The sequence below is a fragment of the Telmatherina bonti genome (assembly GCF_933228915.1).
Source record: "Telmatherina bonti genome assembly, chromosome: 4".
NCBI lineage: Eukaryota > Metazoa > Chordata > Actinopteri > Atheriniformes > Telmatherinidae > Telmatherina > Telmatherina bonti.
Genome location: NC_136622.1, coordinates 18490395 through 18506034, shown reverse-complemented (window position 1 = coordinate 18506034; position 15640 = coordinate 18490395). Strand labels below are relative to the sequence as shown.

Below are 15640 nucleotides of genomic sequence, written 5' to 3'. Positions count from 1 at the left end.
GCTGGAGCAGTAGAACCAGTCTGGAACAAGACACTATCTTTTAATTAATCATAATTGTTTTGTTTTTTTCTTAAATCAAAGCATTGCAATTTCCTTTTGAGATTAATGGAGGTTTTTTTTTTGTTTGTTTTTTTAAATTTGATTGAACACATTTTAAATCCTATTTGACTTTGGAACACTCTTTCTCTCCTTTATCCTGTAGTTGCATAATTAGTGGAGGTGGGTGAAGGAACCTGCCCAGTGGACTTGGTGATTCACATTCATAGCCATTCTGGAGACTTGAGTCCTCTTCTCTTACTACTCTCTTAATTTATGTGTCTTTTGAAAACCAGTTCAAGTAACACGACACAGATGTATTCCTCAGGGGGGACATCCCAAGTCTTGTTTTAGACATCCAGCTCATAGTTTTTTTTCATAAAAGTCTCAAAGATTTTCATGCCAGATCTGTTACAGATTGTGAATTTGTCTTTAATTTTGGATGATTTCCCTGAGTTGCTGAAAACATGTCTTTGAAAAAGGACTGTCTCAATGAGAAAGTAAATAACAACTGCAGATGTCAAGACTTCCATTTTTAAGTAAAATTAAAGCAAACATACCATGCTGTTTTCCATCAGATGATAAATTACTTTTTAACACAAAGCAACTGCTACGATGTCTCCCAGTCAGGTTTTAGACAACATCACAGCACTGAAACTGCTCTGAACAAAGTGATTAATGACATATGTTCGAAAACAGACAATTGAAAAATGTCAATCTTAGCTTACTGGACTTCAGTGCTGCATTTTATACAGTTGACCTCTACAGATTCACACAGACATGGGTAACAAAGAACAACAATATTAGTTACCATAGATATGCAGAACGCGTGCAGATTTATATTACAATATCACTAGGAGACGAGGCCCTGTATAGGATCTTGGTAAATGCATTAAGGAGATCGTGGAGTGGATGTGTCTCAACTTTCTTCAGTTAAACAAAAAATAAATAAAACAAACTGAGGTGAATTTTTTTGAACCAAAGAAATATGATTACAGGTCACCACAAAGCTTCAATCTGTACTCCTAAAAACCACCAACCAGGCCAGAAATCTGGGTCTCATTGTAAATTCAGACCGAAATTTGGAAAAAAAAAAAAAAAAGACATTTAGGGAATCTCAGGGTCTGCCTATTTTTAGAATCTGGAAAAGGTGTTTCATGCTTTTTAGTGAACTTGATTATTGTAGCAGAGTCTTTACAAGTCTTCCGAAACATCCATTAGAAAACTACAATTTATTCGCAACTCTGCTGCTCGAGTCCTCATTAAGACCATGAAAGTGGACCACATCAGTCCAGCTGGGAGGTCTGCACACTGGCTGCCTGTCCAACACATCAGTGCAGTCTTGACCCAGTATGAACGTACAATACCCCTCAGGTCATCTGGATCTGGTCTTTTTTCAGTTCCCATAATCAGAACCAGGCATGGAGAAACTGAATTCAGCTTCTATAAATGAGGTATTAGATTTCAAAGTCCAAATTTTAGTTGTTTCTTTTCAGCATGAATTTTCAGATCATGTTTTTATCACTGTTAGGCATAAAACAGATTAGCAAAAAATGACTTCAAGATTCAAACATCCCTCTTTGTTAATAAACAAAATGGCACCAAACCAACATCACTTCTTTGCACCAAAACACGCATTATTCTTTGTACATATTGATGACTACTGTGTCACCCTGTAAACCAATCCGTATTACTCTATAAACAGATGAGTTATAGACTGACTCTGATGAGATACCAGTTCATGCTCTGTACATCTACCACTGTCAACCACACTATGATTGCAAATGAATTCCTCTGAAACAACCTGTGTGGCCAAAGATTAAGTCATGCAGAGCTTATTTGTGAACGGATGTAGCATTTTAGCATAAACCAAAATTACCTGGTTGAATGAATGAGTTCATTTGTGTTTATTTGCTTGCAGTCTGGTGCACACTTGGGACAACATCTTTAAGTCATTGCTGTCATTTACAGCTCATCCAACAAAACCTTGTCATTATTAAAACTTTCAACTTAGTAAAAACAAGATTTTTAATGGTTTCTCAGTAATTTTTTGAAAAAAAAAAAGCATAATATAGGAAATTTTTACAGAATCCATTTTAGATTTACACAATTCAAAGTGCTTTACATAAAACATTAAAAGGATTACAGATGATGCGAAGAATAACTAATAGCAAAAATCACAATAAAATCCTAAATTAAATTCAAATAATCCAAAGCCAGATCAGTTTTAAGTTGCCGTACTGATTTCATGCACAGAGGAAAAGAAAGGTTTTTATAATTGATTTAAAAGTGTTTCTATTTGGTGAGAGTTTAATCTCCACTGGCAGTTTGTTCTACTTGCTTGCAGCATAACAGCTAAATGCTGCTTCTCCATGTTTAGTCTGGACGAGTTGAAATGGTTTTTTAGATCTAAGAGTCTGCTTGGTTTATATTCTTTAAACATATCATCAATGTATTCTGGACCTAAACTGTGCTGAGATTTGTAAACTATCACTGCGGTTTTAAAATCTATCATATGACTGACTGGAAACCAGTATAAAGATATTGAAACTAGTATGATATGTTCAGATCTTTTAATCCTAGTTAAAGCTCTAGCAGCAGCATTTTGGATGAGTTGCAGATGTTTAATGCTCCTTTTAGGAAGTCCTGTTAAATGGCCATGACAATGATCCAGTCTACTGGAGATGAATGCATGGGTGAGTTTTTCCTGGTGTCTCTGTGACATTAAACTTTGAGTTCTATTGATGTTTCTGAGTTGGTAAACCGTTGAGTTGGCTACTGAACGTCAGAACTAAGTCTATCAAAACTCCAAGGTTACAAACTTGGTTTGATACTTTAAGAGCCCGAGTCACCAGATGTTAACCAAAGCTGAGCCTTTTCTCTTTGCTAGTAAACAGAATAATCTCAGAATGTAGCTAACTTTAACTTCAATAATGGGTTCTTGCCAGGATGCCAGATGTTATTAAAGCCAGATGTTACATTACAAATGCTTAGCTGGATGAGCCTTACTTCTGGACACTTTATTCTGTTGTAAACATTCAACATTTAAAAAGAAAAGGAGAGAGCATTTCTCAAGTGCATCTTTAAAGATGCACTTTAGAAACACTTGCCCAAGAGAAATCTTCATCATACACTTAAATGACCTCAACTAACTCCTGTTGATCAGAAAGAGTAGCTGAAACCTTTTCTGTTAGAATCCTCTGTGTCAGAGCTTCTTTGTTTCTTGTAAAGGCTGATCCCAAGTCAGCATGACAGAAATTTATTTGAGCCATTTGTATCTGCAAATTTATTCTTTTTGTTACAAAAGGTTAGGAATTTGCCTACACAAGCAATGATTAAATTTCTTTTCACAACATACAATAAATGCCACAACATTTGTCTTTTTTGTCTTTTAACCCTCTTGGAGGTAATGTAGCAGAATAATGCGGGAAACGAGTGTTCTCACTAATGGTGTTGCTGACAGGTTCTAGAGTAAGTTTATCATCCATTATACATGATAAACATTCCTTTTGCTAGAAGTTCAAGAAAACACACCCAGTTATACTAGATATAATTATGTCTCTGCCCATGTTGAGGAAATAAAAATGAATTTAATGTTTCAAAACGTAAGTCAATAGATCATAATTTACCATAAACTACCATGGCATTGGTTCCTTTGTCTTATAATGTTCCTGGGAAAATATAGATTTTGTGTTTTTTGAAGTGTTTTATATAGATAAAATATTATCTGAGTTTTACCTTCAAGTGGTTGCCATGGACTAATTATTTTTGTTTTATCTGACCGAGATTCACTTTTGAATAAGAAATAAAAATATGAATAAATAAATCGAAAATAAATAAATTAAAGCAACCAGTATCACAGCTGATACAACACTGTTTAACTGAGGTTTTCCATGTGCATGTGCGGAAAACGTGTGCAGACAGTTTGGATGCTCTTTGCATACTCATTTGTGAATTACCCTCTGACCATTTAAAGGTATGTCTACCACTACAAGAAATACTTAGCGTGATAAAAGCAGAGGCCAATCTTGGAGTTCATTTTACGCTGATAAATAATTACTCATGGCAATGAGGCTTTTACATTTTTCTGTTGGGCTTCTGGGCTTTTTCGTGCATGCTTTGCATAAATGCAGTGTGACAGCCTCAGAATTTCATCTAGATGGTGATTATTTAATGGGAGGGATATTTAATATTCACTACATGACTGAAGCTACTTATGTCAGGAGAGCTTTTTTTGTTTTTGTTTTCATTCAGATATTCTAATAACTGTATAGTCCTGTAAATGATCATATTTCATTTTAACTTTAAGTCATATGACTTTGCTAGAAACTGAATGATTTGTTTTTTTCTACAGGTTAGCTATGGAGCTGCTAGCTCTGAGTTTTCAGTGAAAAGGAAGTTTCCATCATTTCTACGATCAGTGCATTCCAACAAAAACATCATAGATGTAATTGTTAATATTGTGCAACACTTCAACTGGCAATGGGTTGCTTTCCTTAACAGTGACAATGACTTTGGAATTGATGGACTGGAACTGTTCAGAAAGAGGATTAAAAACACCAACATCTGCCTGGCCTACACCAAAGGACTTAATGAAAAGGCAAATTACTCTCAAATGTTCAAGCAGATGGAGGCACTGAAAATAAATGTCATTGTTGTTTTTTCTACAAATATGGATGGTGAAGCTCTCGTCAAGTCAGCAATTCAACTAAACATCAGAAACAAGGTGTGGCTAACAGGGGACACCTGGTCCTTAAATATAAAGCTCCTAAAGATGAAAGGAATCAAGAATATTGGAACTGTACTTGGGGTGTCTCAACCAGTGGTGTCAATTCCTGGTTTAGATTATTTTATATATACGGCAAAAAGCCAGGCGCCTTTTGAAAATGCAGAGCAAAATTTATTTTGCAATCAGGATTGCAACTGCAGCAGTCTGATTCCAGAAGATTTAATTAATATGGACCCGTCATTTTCATTTCCCATTTATTCTGCTGTGTATGCCATTGCTCATGCCTTGCACAAAGTCTTGCAATGTGGACCTATGAAATGCAGTGGTGATATTAAAGTGTACCCTTACATGGTATGTATCCTGATCAATAATTCATCCATCATATATGTATATATATATATATACATATCATCACAAAACTTCACACCCTAAAATACAAAAGCTTGTAAGCCTGTAAAGATGACAGCATCATATTTGTGTTTTCATTTTAGGTGCTAAAAGAGCTGAAGAAGTCAAATTTTGCACTTTTAAATATCAGTGTTCAGTTTAATGAGAATGGGGACCCCAAATTTGGATACTTTTCTATAATTTACTGGAACAAAAGTGACAATGCACAGGAGATTGGCTTTTATAAATTTTATCCATCAGTGAGTTTTTTCATCAACAGCTCTGAGATTCAGTGGTACACAAATGAAGAAGTAAGTTGATTTTGTTATTTATTATAGAGTAATTATATTAAAAAGACTAATGTAATCATAAAACAAAACAATATTGTATTTTGTTCAGTTGTCATCCCACTTTTTGTGCAATAAGACACACCTGAGTGTTTTTAAAGTCTGTTTTTTTATGGCTATATGAGAGGGAGTTTCTTCTAGTGTGTTTTTTATTTTACTTTATTGCTAAATAAATGGAGCTGTCTCCAATAACAGCAGGTTCATATTAATAGCCAACCTTTTTAAGGGACAATACACACAAGTTAATGAATTTGTTATTAACATAAACACCACTTAGAGAAATTGCTTAATACAATCTTTATGATTGTATTACAGTCTATTTATATTACAGTCTATTTACATATTGTTTTTGAGTGAAGATGAGTTATAACAATACTAAGTTATTTATTATTGTCCCTTACCATTGTTGGAAATAGTGAACTTAACATTGTTGGTATTAAGTCTTCTTAACTAATGTTGGTATTAAGTCATGTCGTTACTATTGTTTGGTATTAGTCATGACCATTGTTGGTATTGTGTCGTGCATCCTTTGTATTGTAAGGTTTTGATTTGTGTTATCTAGGGGTGGGATTTAATAAGTTTTTCTTCTTCCCACTCCTTTTCGAGCTTATATATATATATTTTTTTTGGTTATGTATATGTACATCTTGGTATTGGTTTTGTTCATCTGCTCGAAATAAAGTTACTACTACTACTACTACTACATATTTTGTGCAAGTACCGTCTGCACTGTGTTCCTCAGAGTGTTCTGCAGGATTTGCAAAAGCGGCAACTGGAATCCACAAATGCTGCTTTAATTGTGAGCTCTGTCCAAATGGAACATATATCAACAGTACAGGTAAATCGTGGCAAATGAGAGGTATAATAAATAAAAACTAGCAAAATTAGAGCTAGCATGCATAAAAAACGGTATTTCCATGAACAGAAGTGAATTTGTTTCAGAGCAGATTTTCCCTCCATCTTGTTAAACAGTGGATCCCTACAACTGTATCAGCTGTCAGGACATGGAGTGGTCAACAGCAGGAAGCACATCATGCAGTCTACGGCTGGTGGAGTACGTACCATTTACAGACCCTGGTGCTGTCGTGCTTATGGTCGGGGCCTGGGTCTTGGTGGGCCTCACTGTGGCTGTGTCTGCTCTCTTCACCATCAACTACAACACGCCTGTGGTCAGATCTGCTGGAGGACCGATGTGTTTCCTAATTTTAGGATGCCTCTGTTTGTGTAGTCTTAGTGTGTTTTTTTACTTTGATAAACCTACAGTTTATAATTGTGTCTTAAGGTTTGTGCCATTTCTTTTGTTCTACACTGTATGTCTGGCATGTTTTGTTGTTCGTTCCTTTCAGATTGTTTGCATTTTCAAAATGGCTGCAAAGATCCCGAAGTTCCAGAGTTGGTGGATGAAATATCACGGCCAATGGCTGCTCATTGCTGCGGCATTCGTCATTCAGGCTATCCTGTTGATCATTAGCTATTGTCGCTCACCTCCCAGTCCCCATCGTTACACATCAATCTATCAAGATAGAATTGTTCTTGGTTGTAACATTAATTTTTGAGCAATATCAAGTTCTGCAATTATGCCTTTATTATTGTGCTCCCTTTCTTTTATCTTCTCCTATATGGGAAAAGACCTTCAAAAAAAAAACAATGAAGCCAAAGCAATAACTTTTTGCCTCCTCCTCCTGATCTTCACCTGGATTATTTTTGCTACTGCATACATGCTTTACCAAGGAAAGCATATTCAGACTCTTAATGCTCTGGCTGTACTCTCCAGTCTCTACTCGTTTCTCTTGTGGTATTTCCTACCTAAATGTTACATCATAATTTGCCAGCCTCAAAAAAACACACAGCAGTACTTCCAAGGTCTCATTCAAAACTATACAAAAACAATTAGTCAGTAACTACCTCTCAGTGTGTATAGCTGTCAAGAGAGATGGATGTATTTCAAGCTATGTAATGAAATTGTAGACAGAATTCAGCATTTTTGAAATGTGTCGATACATCGTTTGTTTTTGAAGAGTTATAAGATAAACCTCTGGGAGCTATGTTAAAATGCTGTTCTTTTAAAATGCGTGTTATAAAATAAATGACATATATAACATGAGCACCATGTCATTTGTACCATCTGAAAGACTTGCTTGCTGTTTCTCCTCCTGTTTCCACTTGTAATGCTGTTTTAATACTTAAGTTCACAACCAGCTATAAACATAGTGACTAATACATTAACTTGGATGAATAACATCTGAGTAGCTACATACATTTTTCAAAACTATGTCAATAAAATAATCAGAGCCTGAAACAGATTCCTTTTAATGTTGTAGCCATATCATTTAATCCCTAATCCCACCAAAGCAAAATTATGTGTTTTTTTTATCATTTGCACATTTAATATCTTAAAACACTTTTCAAGATGAATGAGGCAAATAAAAAACTTTTTTTTTGTTTTTCACTTTTGTGGTAAATTTACATTTAGGCTATTGTGAGCAACATGTTTTTATTTACTTCTTATTTTTACCCTGAGCACAATAATGTGCACACTTTCATTTAAACTATTTATTTTTAGAATTATTTAAAGTTATGTAAAAGCATGTACACACATATTATCATGTGATCAATGCAGGTAGCGTTCTCCACTGTTCGTGTTCTTTGTTTCATATGTAATTTTTATTTAAAATTCAAAGCACCACCACATTTTTGATCAGTAAATACTTATTGACATATCTACATGTGGTTTTAGGATTAGGAATGATTCTGTTATGAAGAATAAAATAGTGAGAAACAAAGGAAAAATAACATTTTTAACATGATTTTTTAATATATTTGCTTTATATGAAAGGGTCCTAAAAAAAAAAGTATTTAACACTGGGCAAAAAGAATAGAAGCATATGGACTAATGATGCTGTTGTTTTCTAATATATGTCATTCTACAAAAGTCAAACCATAAAGTATACAGTTTGCATGAAGTATATCAAAAATAAAATATTTTTTGTGTGCTTAGTATTGTGAACTGAAGTTGTATCCTAACTAAAAAATCTTTATTAATATTTATCTCTAGGGCTGATACTGGTTTGACAAATAAAAATTATTTTTATTTTTTTAGATTGTGTGCAAAGTGCCCAGTATTTGAAACTCAGCAAAATACAGTTTTCATAAATGAATGTCACTGTTAACTTTGAATAATTACCAGGTTGCTTTTACTATGAATAATTAATTTTCCATAAAGTGAGTTGATAAATAACTCAATAATTCATGCACCATGACAAAATCTTGGCACGCTAAGGGTTAGAAAGGTTCCAAATTTTATTTGATATATATTGTTGGGGGTAATGCTGGTGTAAAGAGCTGATTTTAAAAAAGAACTATAGATTTCTTAAGGTTTGAATTTTTATGTGTACATTTTTTGTACCCCGCGACCCTGAATTGGAATAAGCGGTTCAGAAAATGAAATGAATGAACATTTTTTGGTGTTGGGTACAAAAGGTACTTTGTTTTAAAGGGGTGAGTCAAGGTTAAAACATCTCAGTGCTATTGTAAAACACTTTTGGCCTTCAGGTTATTGTTTAGGGTGTCGTAAAATAAAATTGTAAAGAGAAATTGGTTTAAAAAATTATAAACCATTAAAGCACTCCAAGTAGTTATTTCACATAGAGTAAGTTCTGTCACATTGTATGACATTCACTCATTTTTTCCTGTAAAAGTTTTCCAGATCCATGAAGCGCATTTAGTTATTCTTAGTCTAGCAACATAATTTTTATGATGTCAATAAAAAATTTAAGTGAAAATGTATCAATAAATGCGAAGCCATTACAAGCTCTATGAGGGAACTTTTCTAACACATTTTAGTGTGCCTCAGTCCTTGATCTAATCTTTAAAGTGTTAAACATCTTTAACCTTTAGGACTGTTAAACCCTGTCGATATCAACCTGTCAGTACAAGTTTCAATGCTTTTGCATACTAATTTGTTTATTATGCACCAACTGTCTATTTGAATTTTCTATGAATTCTATTATATGGATTTTCTTCCCACAAGCATGGAAATGATGAGGCAAACTGTCACTAGAGTCTCTTACTAAAAGCAGAGTCAAAGTCCTTTAGAAGTAACGTCAGGCTAGTAAACACTGATTTTAAAAAATGAAACAGTTTCTTGTTCATCTGTGTCTTGTGGGACTTTTCCTGATTGCCATGACTCAATGCACTGTCCATGCCTCCGAGTTTCATCAAGATGGAGATTATTTGATAGGTGGACTTTTTGATATTCACCATGTTAGCAGACCTTCCTATCATAACAGACCAGAAACCTTAAGCTGCTCCAGGTGAGTTTGAAATATATATGAATATATTTTAGTGCATGGAAATTGACAAAAACAGAGTAACTTGATTTAAAAGTTATTTTGCAGAGACAAGCTGTTTGCTCCAAACATATGAGCAATAAAGAAGACAATTTCCCCATAACCTCGCCTACTTATAGATGTTGCAAGTTCTGAATAGTCTTCTGTTATATAAATGTTCAAAACTAAAAGTGCACTTGTTCTGTCAGAGACAAGCTACTGCTTATATCATGTCCCTTCTCTTTTTTAGTGAACTTTTCCTGCTTCCAAACTATCAGAGGTTTCAATTGATGAGATTCTCTGTAGAGGAAATAAATAACTCTACCAGCCTGCTGCCAAATGTGTCACTTGGTTATGAGATGTTTGACTACTGCTCACATACACAAAATTTTCCCAGTATTTTCAAACTTATCTCTGTCAATCAACTGATCCAACCTTGGGGTCAACAACACAAAAATCTGTCTAAAGTCATTGGAGTTGTTGGCCCTTTCACTAGCACTCAGACCCTGACTGTAGCCCCACCTTTCATGGCGGATCTCCTTCCACTGGTAAGTCGATGAAGATTCATTTATCCACGTAAAATTTTCCTCTAAAAATGTTTTATTTTAAAAACAGTGGACTTAAAAATACTTTTAAAAAACACAAAATTTTTCATTGTTCATCCTTTATCAGCATTTTGATTGCACAGAAGGTAGCACTGCTAATTGTATGTACATGACAGGTGTTACACTTGTCTACAATTGTCAGTGCTACTTCTTGTGCACCAAACAACTGATGAAGGTGTTTGGATGAACACTGATGCACTTATGTTTTTAAGTATGTTTTGAGTACAGTGTTTTTTAAATAAAAACCTATTAAGAAAAGTTCCTAAGGCTAATTTGTCAATATCGTGTTTCGCAAGTATTTTAGTGATTGGATCAGCTTATATTAGCTATATTATATATCTTATATATCTATTATATACCTATCTTATATTATCTTATTGATATTGTTATTTTTTGTTTGTTTGTTTTTATATAAGAAGGTGTTGTCATTCAAAATAATCAATCTCTTCATTGTACCTAACAGGTCAGTTACGGAGCTACTGCCACTGTCTTTTCCAAAAAAAAAGACTATCCCTCTTTCCTAAGAACAGTGCATCCAAACAAAAACACCATAGAAGTGATTGTCAATATCATACTGCACTTCAACTGGCGCTGGGTTGCTTTCCTTAATGGTGATGATGATTTTGGAATTGATGGACTTGAATTGTTCATTGAAAGGATTAAAGACACTGACATCTGCCTGGCTTACAGCAAGGGTCTGAACAGCAACACAAATCACTCACAAATTTTCCAACAAATTGATATGCAGCAAGTTAAAATCATAATTGTTTTTGCTAAAAAAACATATGCTGAAGCTGTCCTTGAATCAGCTATTAAACTGAGTGTCAACAATAAAGTGTGGATAGCAGATGACGGATGGTCCTTGAACAAAAAACTTCGCAAGATGGAAGGAATCAAAACGATTGGAACTGTTCTTGGGATCTCTCAGCCAGTAATAACAATCCATGGTTTTTATGAATATATACATTTCATTAAAAGCCAGGAACCTTGTGAAAATGCAGAACAACAGAAGTTTTGTAATCAGGTTTGCAATTGCAATCATCTGAGTGCTGATGATATTACTGCTGCAGATCCATCCTTCTCGTTTCCTGTTTACGCTGCTGTGTATGCCATCGCTCATGCCTTACACAACACCTTAAAGTGTGGAGATGGCGAATGTGATGATATTACAGTGCACTCACATATGGTGAGTTTATATTTACAGTTTGCTCACTTGTCATTTTGTGTTATTTGATTAGGTCTCCCAGACACAACTACAATGATGACCTCAAAAAATACAAAACACAAAAGCAGAGATAAACTTCTCAGAAATTAGGTAAATTTGAAACCATGTAGGCACATAATACTTTCTGTAATTAAGTTGATATTGGCATTTTTAAAAAAAAATTATTTTTTTTTTGTAATTAAGGTATCACTGTTCAACTTAAGTTATGTATAATGTTTTTTGTGTGATTTAAACCTCCATTTCAGTTGCTACTTTGCTTACCTTTAACACTGCATTGGTAAATGTGAATAGTAAAATAATGTTATTCTATTCTATTCTATTCTATTCTATTCTATTCTATTCTATTCTATTCTATTCTAAAAGCCCTTTGTATTTTTTTGTATCAAAACCAGGTTTTAGAAGAACTCAAGAAGTCCAGTTTCACACTGTTAAACCAGACAGTTCATTTTGATGAGAATGGAGACCCAAACTTTGGATCATATTCTATTGTTTTCTGGAACAACAGAGGAGATGCAGAGGAAATTGGCTTTCATCATTTGTACCCATCAGTCAAGTTCTACATCAACAGCACCAAAGTTCAGTGGTACACTTATGGAGAAGTAAGGACTTCTTTTGTCATATATGTGTGGAGATATTATACAATTTAGAATAAAGTTTTTCATTTGTATGTGGCCATTGCTCCATTGTTTTCTTGCCTCCCATCTGAACTCATCTTCAACACTCTTCAGCCTCTGATCCTATTTTGACATTCTTATTGCTTCACTGAGACCATTTGTGGCTGATTGGATGTGTCATACAGGTGCCAACTGCAATATGTTCCCCCGAATGTCCAGGAGGATATGCAAAAAAGCAAACCGGAGTCTACAAATGCTGCTTCAATTGTGAAATGTGTCCAAGGGACACTTATGTCAACAGCACAGGTAAATGATAACGCTTGTGAGGATGAACATAAGAAAAGCTGGGCTTCCATAATTAACATGACGGCATGTTACTTATACCAAGCAAAGGTTGGGAGGGCAGAACAATCAAACATGCTCTCTATATCCACTTTGACCTTTTATATAAAGTGCACAGCTTGATCTTTAAACAACAACAATCACACCCCACCCCTCCCAAAAAAAATGACAATTTTTTAATTGCACATCAAGCAACTTTTTAATTAGGCTAAGTTGCATTTTTCTTGTTTAAATGTTCTTTACTGCTGTTGAAATACAACAAAAAGATGTTTCAAATAGATACAGAGTCTTGGGGATTTAATAAAGATGTCTTATTCTGATTCTTCTTGTAAAAATGTATTTAACTTTAAAAGTGATTGCCTGTATGTCTTTTTGTGAAAACAGAAGATCCCTTCAAATGCAAGAAGTGCATGGACACAGAGTGGTCTACAGCAGGAAGTACATCATGCAAGCTGCGCCTGGTGGAGTACGTACCATTCTCAGACCCTGCTGCTATAGTCGTCATGCTCGGGACTTGTGTCTTAGTGGGCCTCAGTGTGGCCGTGTCTGTTCTCTTTGCCATCAACTACAACACGCCTGTTGTCAGATCTGCTGGAGGACCAGTGTGTTTCCTGATTTTAATCTGCCTCTGTTTGTGTAGTATTAGTTTGTTTTTTTACTTTGGCAAGCCAACACCTGTATCTTGTATCTTGAGGTATTTCCCTTTTATTCTGTTCTACACTGTTTGTCTGGCATGTTTTGTTGTGCGTTCCTTTCAAATTGTTTGCATTTTTAAAATGGCTGCAAAGATCCCAAAGCTCCACAGCTTGTGGATGAAATATCACGGACAATGGCTACTTATCACTGGAGCATTTATGACTCAGGCTGTATTGCTGATGAGCATTTTTTATGATCCCCCCAGACCCTACAATGAAACTTCATGGTACCCAGAGCAAATTGTACTTTTCTGTTCCTGGAATCTCGAAGTAGGTAGCTGTGCTCTGGTTTTTTCTTTCTTCCTGTGCTGTCTTTGCTTTATTTTCTCTTACATGGGAAAAGATCTCCCAAAAAATTACAACGAGGCCAAAGCGATAACTTTCTGCCTCCTCCTGCTGATCTTCACCTGGATCATCTTTGTCACCGTGTTAATGCTTTACCGTGGAAAGTACATCCAAACTCTAAATGCTTTGGCTGTACTCTCCAGTCTCTGCTCCTTTCTGTTGTGGTATTTCCTGCCAAAATGTTGCATCATTATTTTTCAGCCTCACAAAAACACACAACAATACTTCCAAGGTCTCATTCAGAATTACACCAAAACAATCAGCCAGTAGCTTTTCACAATGAAGGTGACATGCCTCACGTACTATTTCTTTTTCAGCGTAAATGCTTTTTTGGGGGGTTGCTTTTGATTGTTTTGTTATTGTTTTTTTCTTTTGTTTGTTTTCTTAAGATAACTTCAGATGTAAATTATGAAATTCCCAAAATCCTCATCAATAGCTTCTTTGTTATATGGTGCCATTTAGTCAGTAATTGAAATTGTGTTTAACTGCAACAATATTTTTTTTATTTATTTATTTTTTTATCTTTGCTTAAATGTACAGTTCTCCTTAAACAGTGAGTTAATACTTCTTGTAATTATTTTGAATCAATGTTTTTGCCAAATTGAAATATAAATATAACCATGGTTTAGTGGTTGAGCAAGTTAAACTAGAACATTTTCTACAGCCCAAGTCAATAAAGACTAACACAATAAAAATATGAAATAACACATGCTTTTAAATGTTTTTATTGTTTGTAAAGCTGATTAAATCACATGATATATTTGCATAATTCATCTATATTTGAATGCCAGAATTTAAATCTAAATGCCAACGGAAAGATACATGTGAATCTGAAATGCCAGTGGGAAAGCACATATCTTAGCACATGAATATGTGTTTTTGTTTAAATATAAACATTTCAGTCACAATAAAGTCCTCTTGTTTTACAATTTAAAAAAGGACACTGACACAATAGCCGGTTTGTGTAGTATATGTACATAGCGCATCTACAACTGTGCCTGTGCCTTTCTCAAGTTTCCTGTTTTAAAATAGAAAAGGTTTTTAAATATTTAGGGCTGAATTAATAAAGTTTCCTTGGTGTGTAACTGAGGCTTGATATTGAGCATCACATCTCCAGATGTATAGTTCAACTGCAGGATGCTTCAAAGTTACTAAACCTGTAAGGACTTTGGAAATATCCGTATACATTGTCTAAATCATCATACAGCTGAAAAAGCCAACACTATTACAGAGGTGACTCACAATTAATATAAAATTATTTCATAAAAGAAAAATGACACAATGTTACACTTATTGTAAGCAGCAGAAGTAAATGTTATCCTCATAAGACAGAGGTGGGCAACTCCGGTCCTCAAGGTCTGTGGACAAGTCCTGCAAGTTTTAGGAGTTTCCCTTCTGCAACACACCTGAATCAAGTCATGGATTAGTGAAGAGTTTCATGTCAAGCTCTGCACTAGTCTGCTAATTAAGTCTGATGTGTGTCAGATGTGGTGAAGCACTGAAATTTGGAACACTTGCAGGACAGGACCCTCAAGGTTAATTGCCCACCCCGTCATAACATGCAGCAACACCGCACAGGAAGTCTCAGTTTGGTCTTTATATCACCGGTATGTTGCTTTACTCAGTTTGCTTTACTTAATAAGAACATCTTTATTATTTTTTATTGTTTTCACACAAATGCCATTCAATGATAATTTGTTTTCAATAATCATTCAGTTTGTATAAGTCTCAAAACACTTCTGTGTGTTTTATTGTCAACGTTCATATGAGAGTAACTTTTTTCAGTGACTCCAGTGTCTCACATAACAGGGCAGATCCCCTCCGGCCATGCAGAACAAGCAGTTCCGCCCTTTCAGCAGGTGGCTACCTGAATTCAAATTCAGGTGACAACCCAGATCATTCATCACTTCTCTGCTGTTTGACAGCAAGATTTATTTGAACAAATTACTTGTGTGGCTCGGCATTTAGTTATTCAGGGATCATTTGT

General features: G+C 34.9%; 3 protein-coding genes across 3 annotated transcripts; all 3 read left to right on the top strand.

Annotated features, from left to right (window-relative positions):
• Window positions 1–2720: 2720 nt before the first annotated feature.
• On the top strand, window positions 2721–5472 carry LOC306754454 (taste receptor type 1 member 1-like; the record flags this gene model as incomplete). Its single annotated transcript, XM_079238473.1, has 3 exons — window positions 2721–2732; window positions 4391–5116; window positions 5257–5472. 3 exons carry the CDS (start codon window positions 2721–2723, stop codon window positions 5470–5472), a joined length of 954 nt encoding a protein of 317 aa, XP_079094599.1.
• A 524-nt stretch (window positions 5473–5996) lies between these two features.
• Window positions 5997–7400, top strand: LOC306754453 (taste receptor type 1 member 1-like; the record flags this gene model as incomplete). Its single annotated transcript, XM_079238472.1, is given in 4 exon segments — window positions 5997–6009; window positions 6242–6337; window positions 6472–7052; window positions 7056–7400. Coding segments are annotated over 4 exon segments (1035 nt in total).
• Window positions 7401–10354: 2954 nt separating this feature from the next.
• Window positions 10355–13923, top strand: LOC306754452 (taste receptor type 1 member 1-like; the record flags this gene model as incomplete). The annotated part of the gene is made up of 6 exons (XM_079238471.1): window positions 10355–10375; window positions 10896–11618; window positions 12050–12256; window positions 12457–12577; window positions 12998–13217; window positions 13515–13923. The coding sequence occupies 6 exons, from the start codon at window positions 10355–10357 to the stop codon at window positions 13921–13923; spliced, it is 1701 nt and encodes a 566-aa protein (XP_079094597.1).
• Window positions 13924–15640: the final 1717 nt, after the last annotated feature.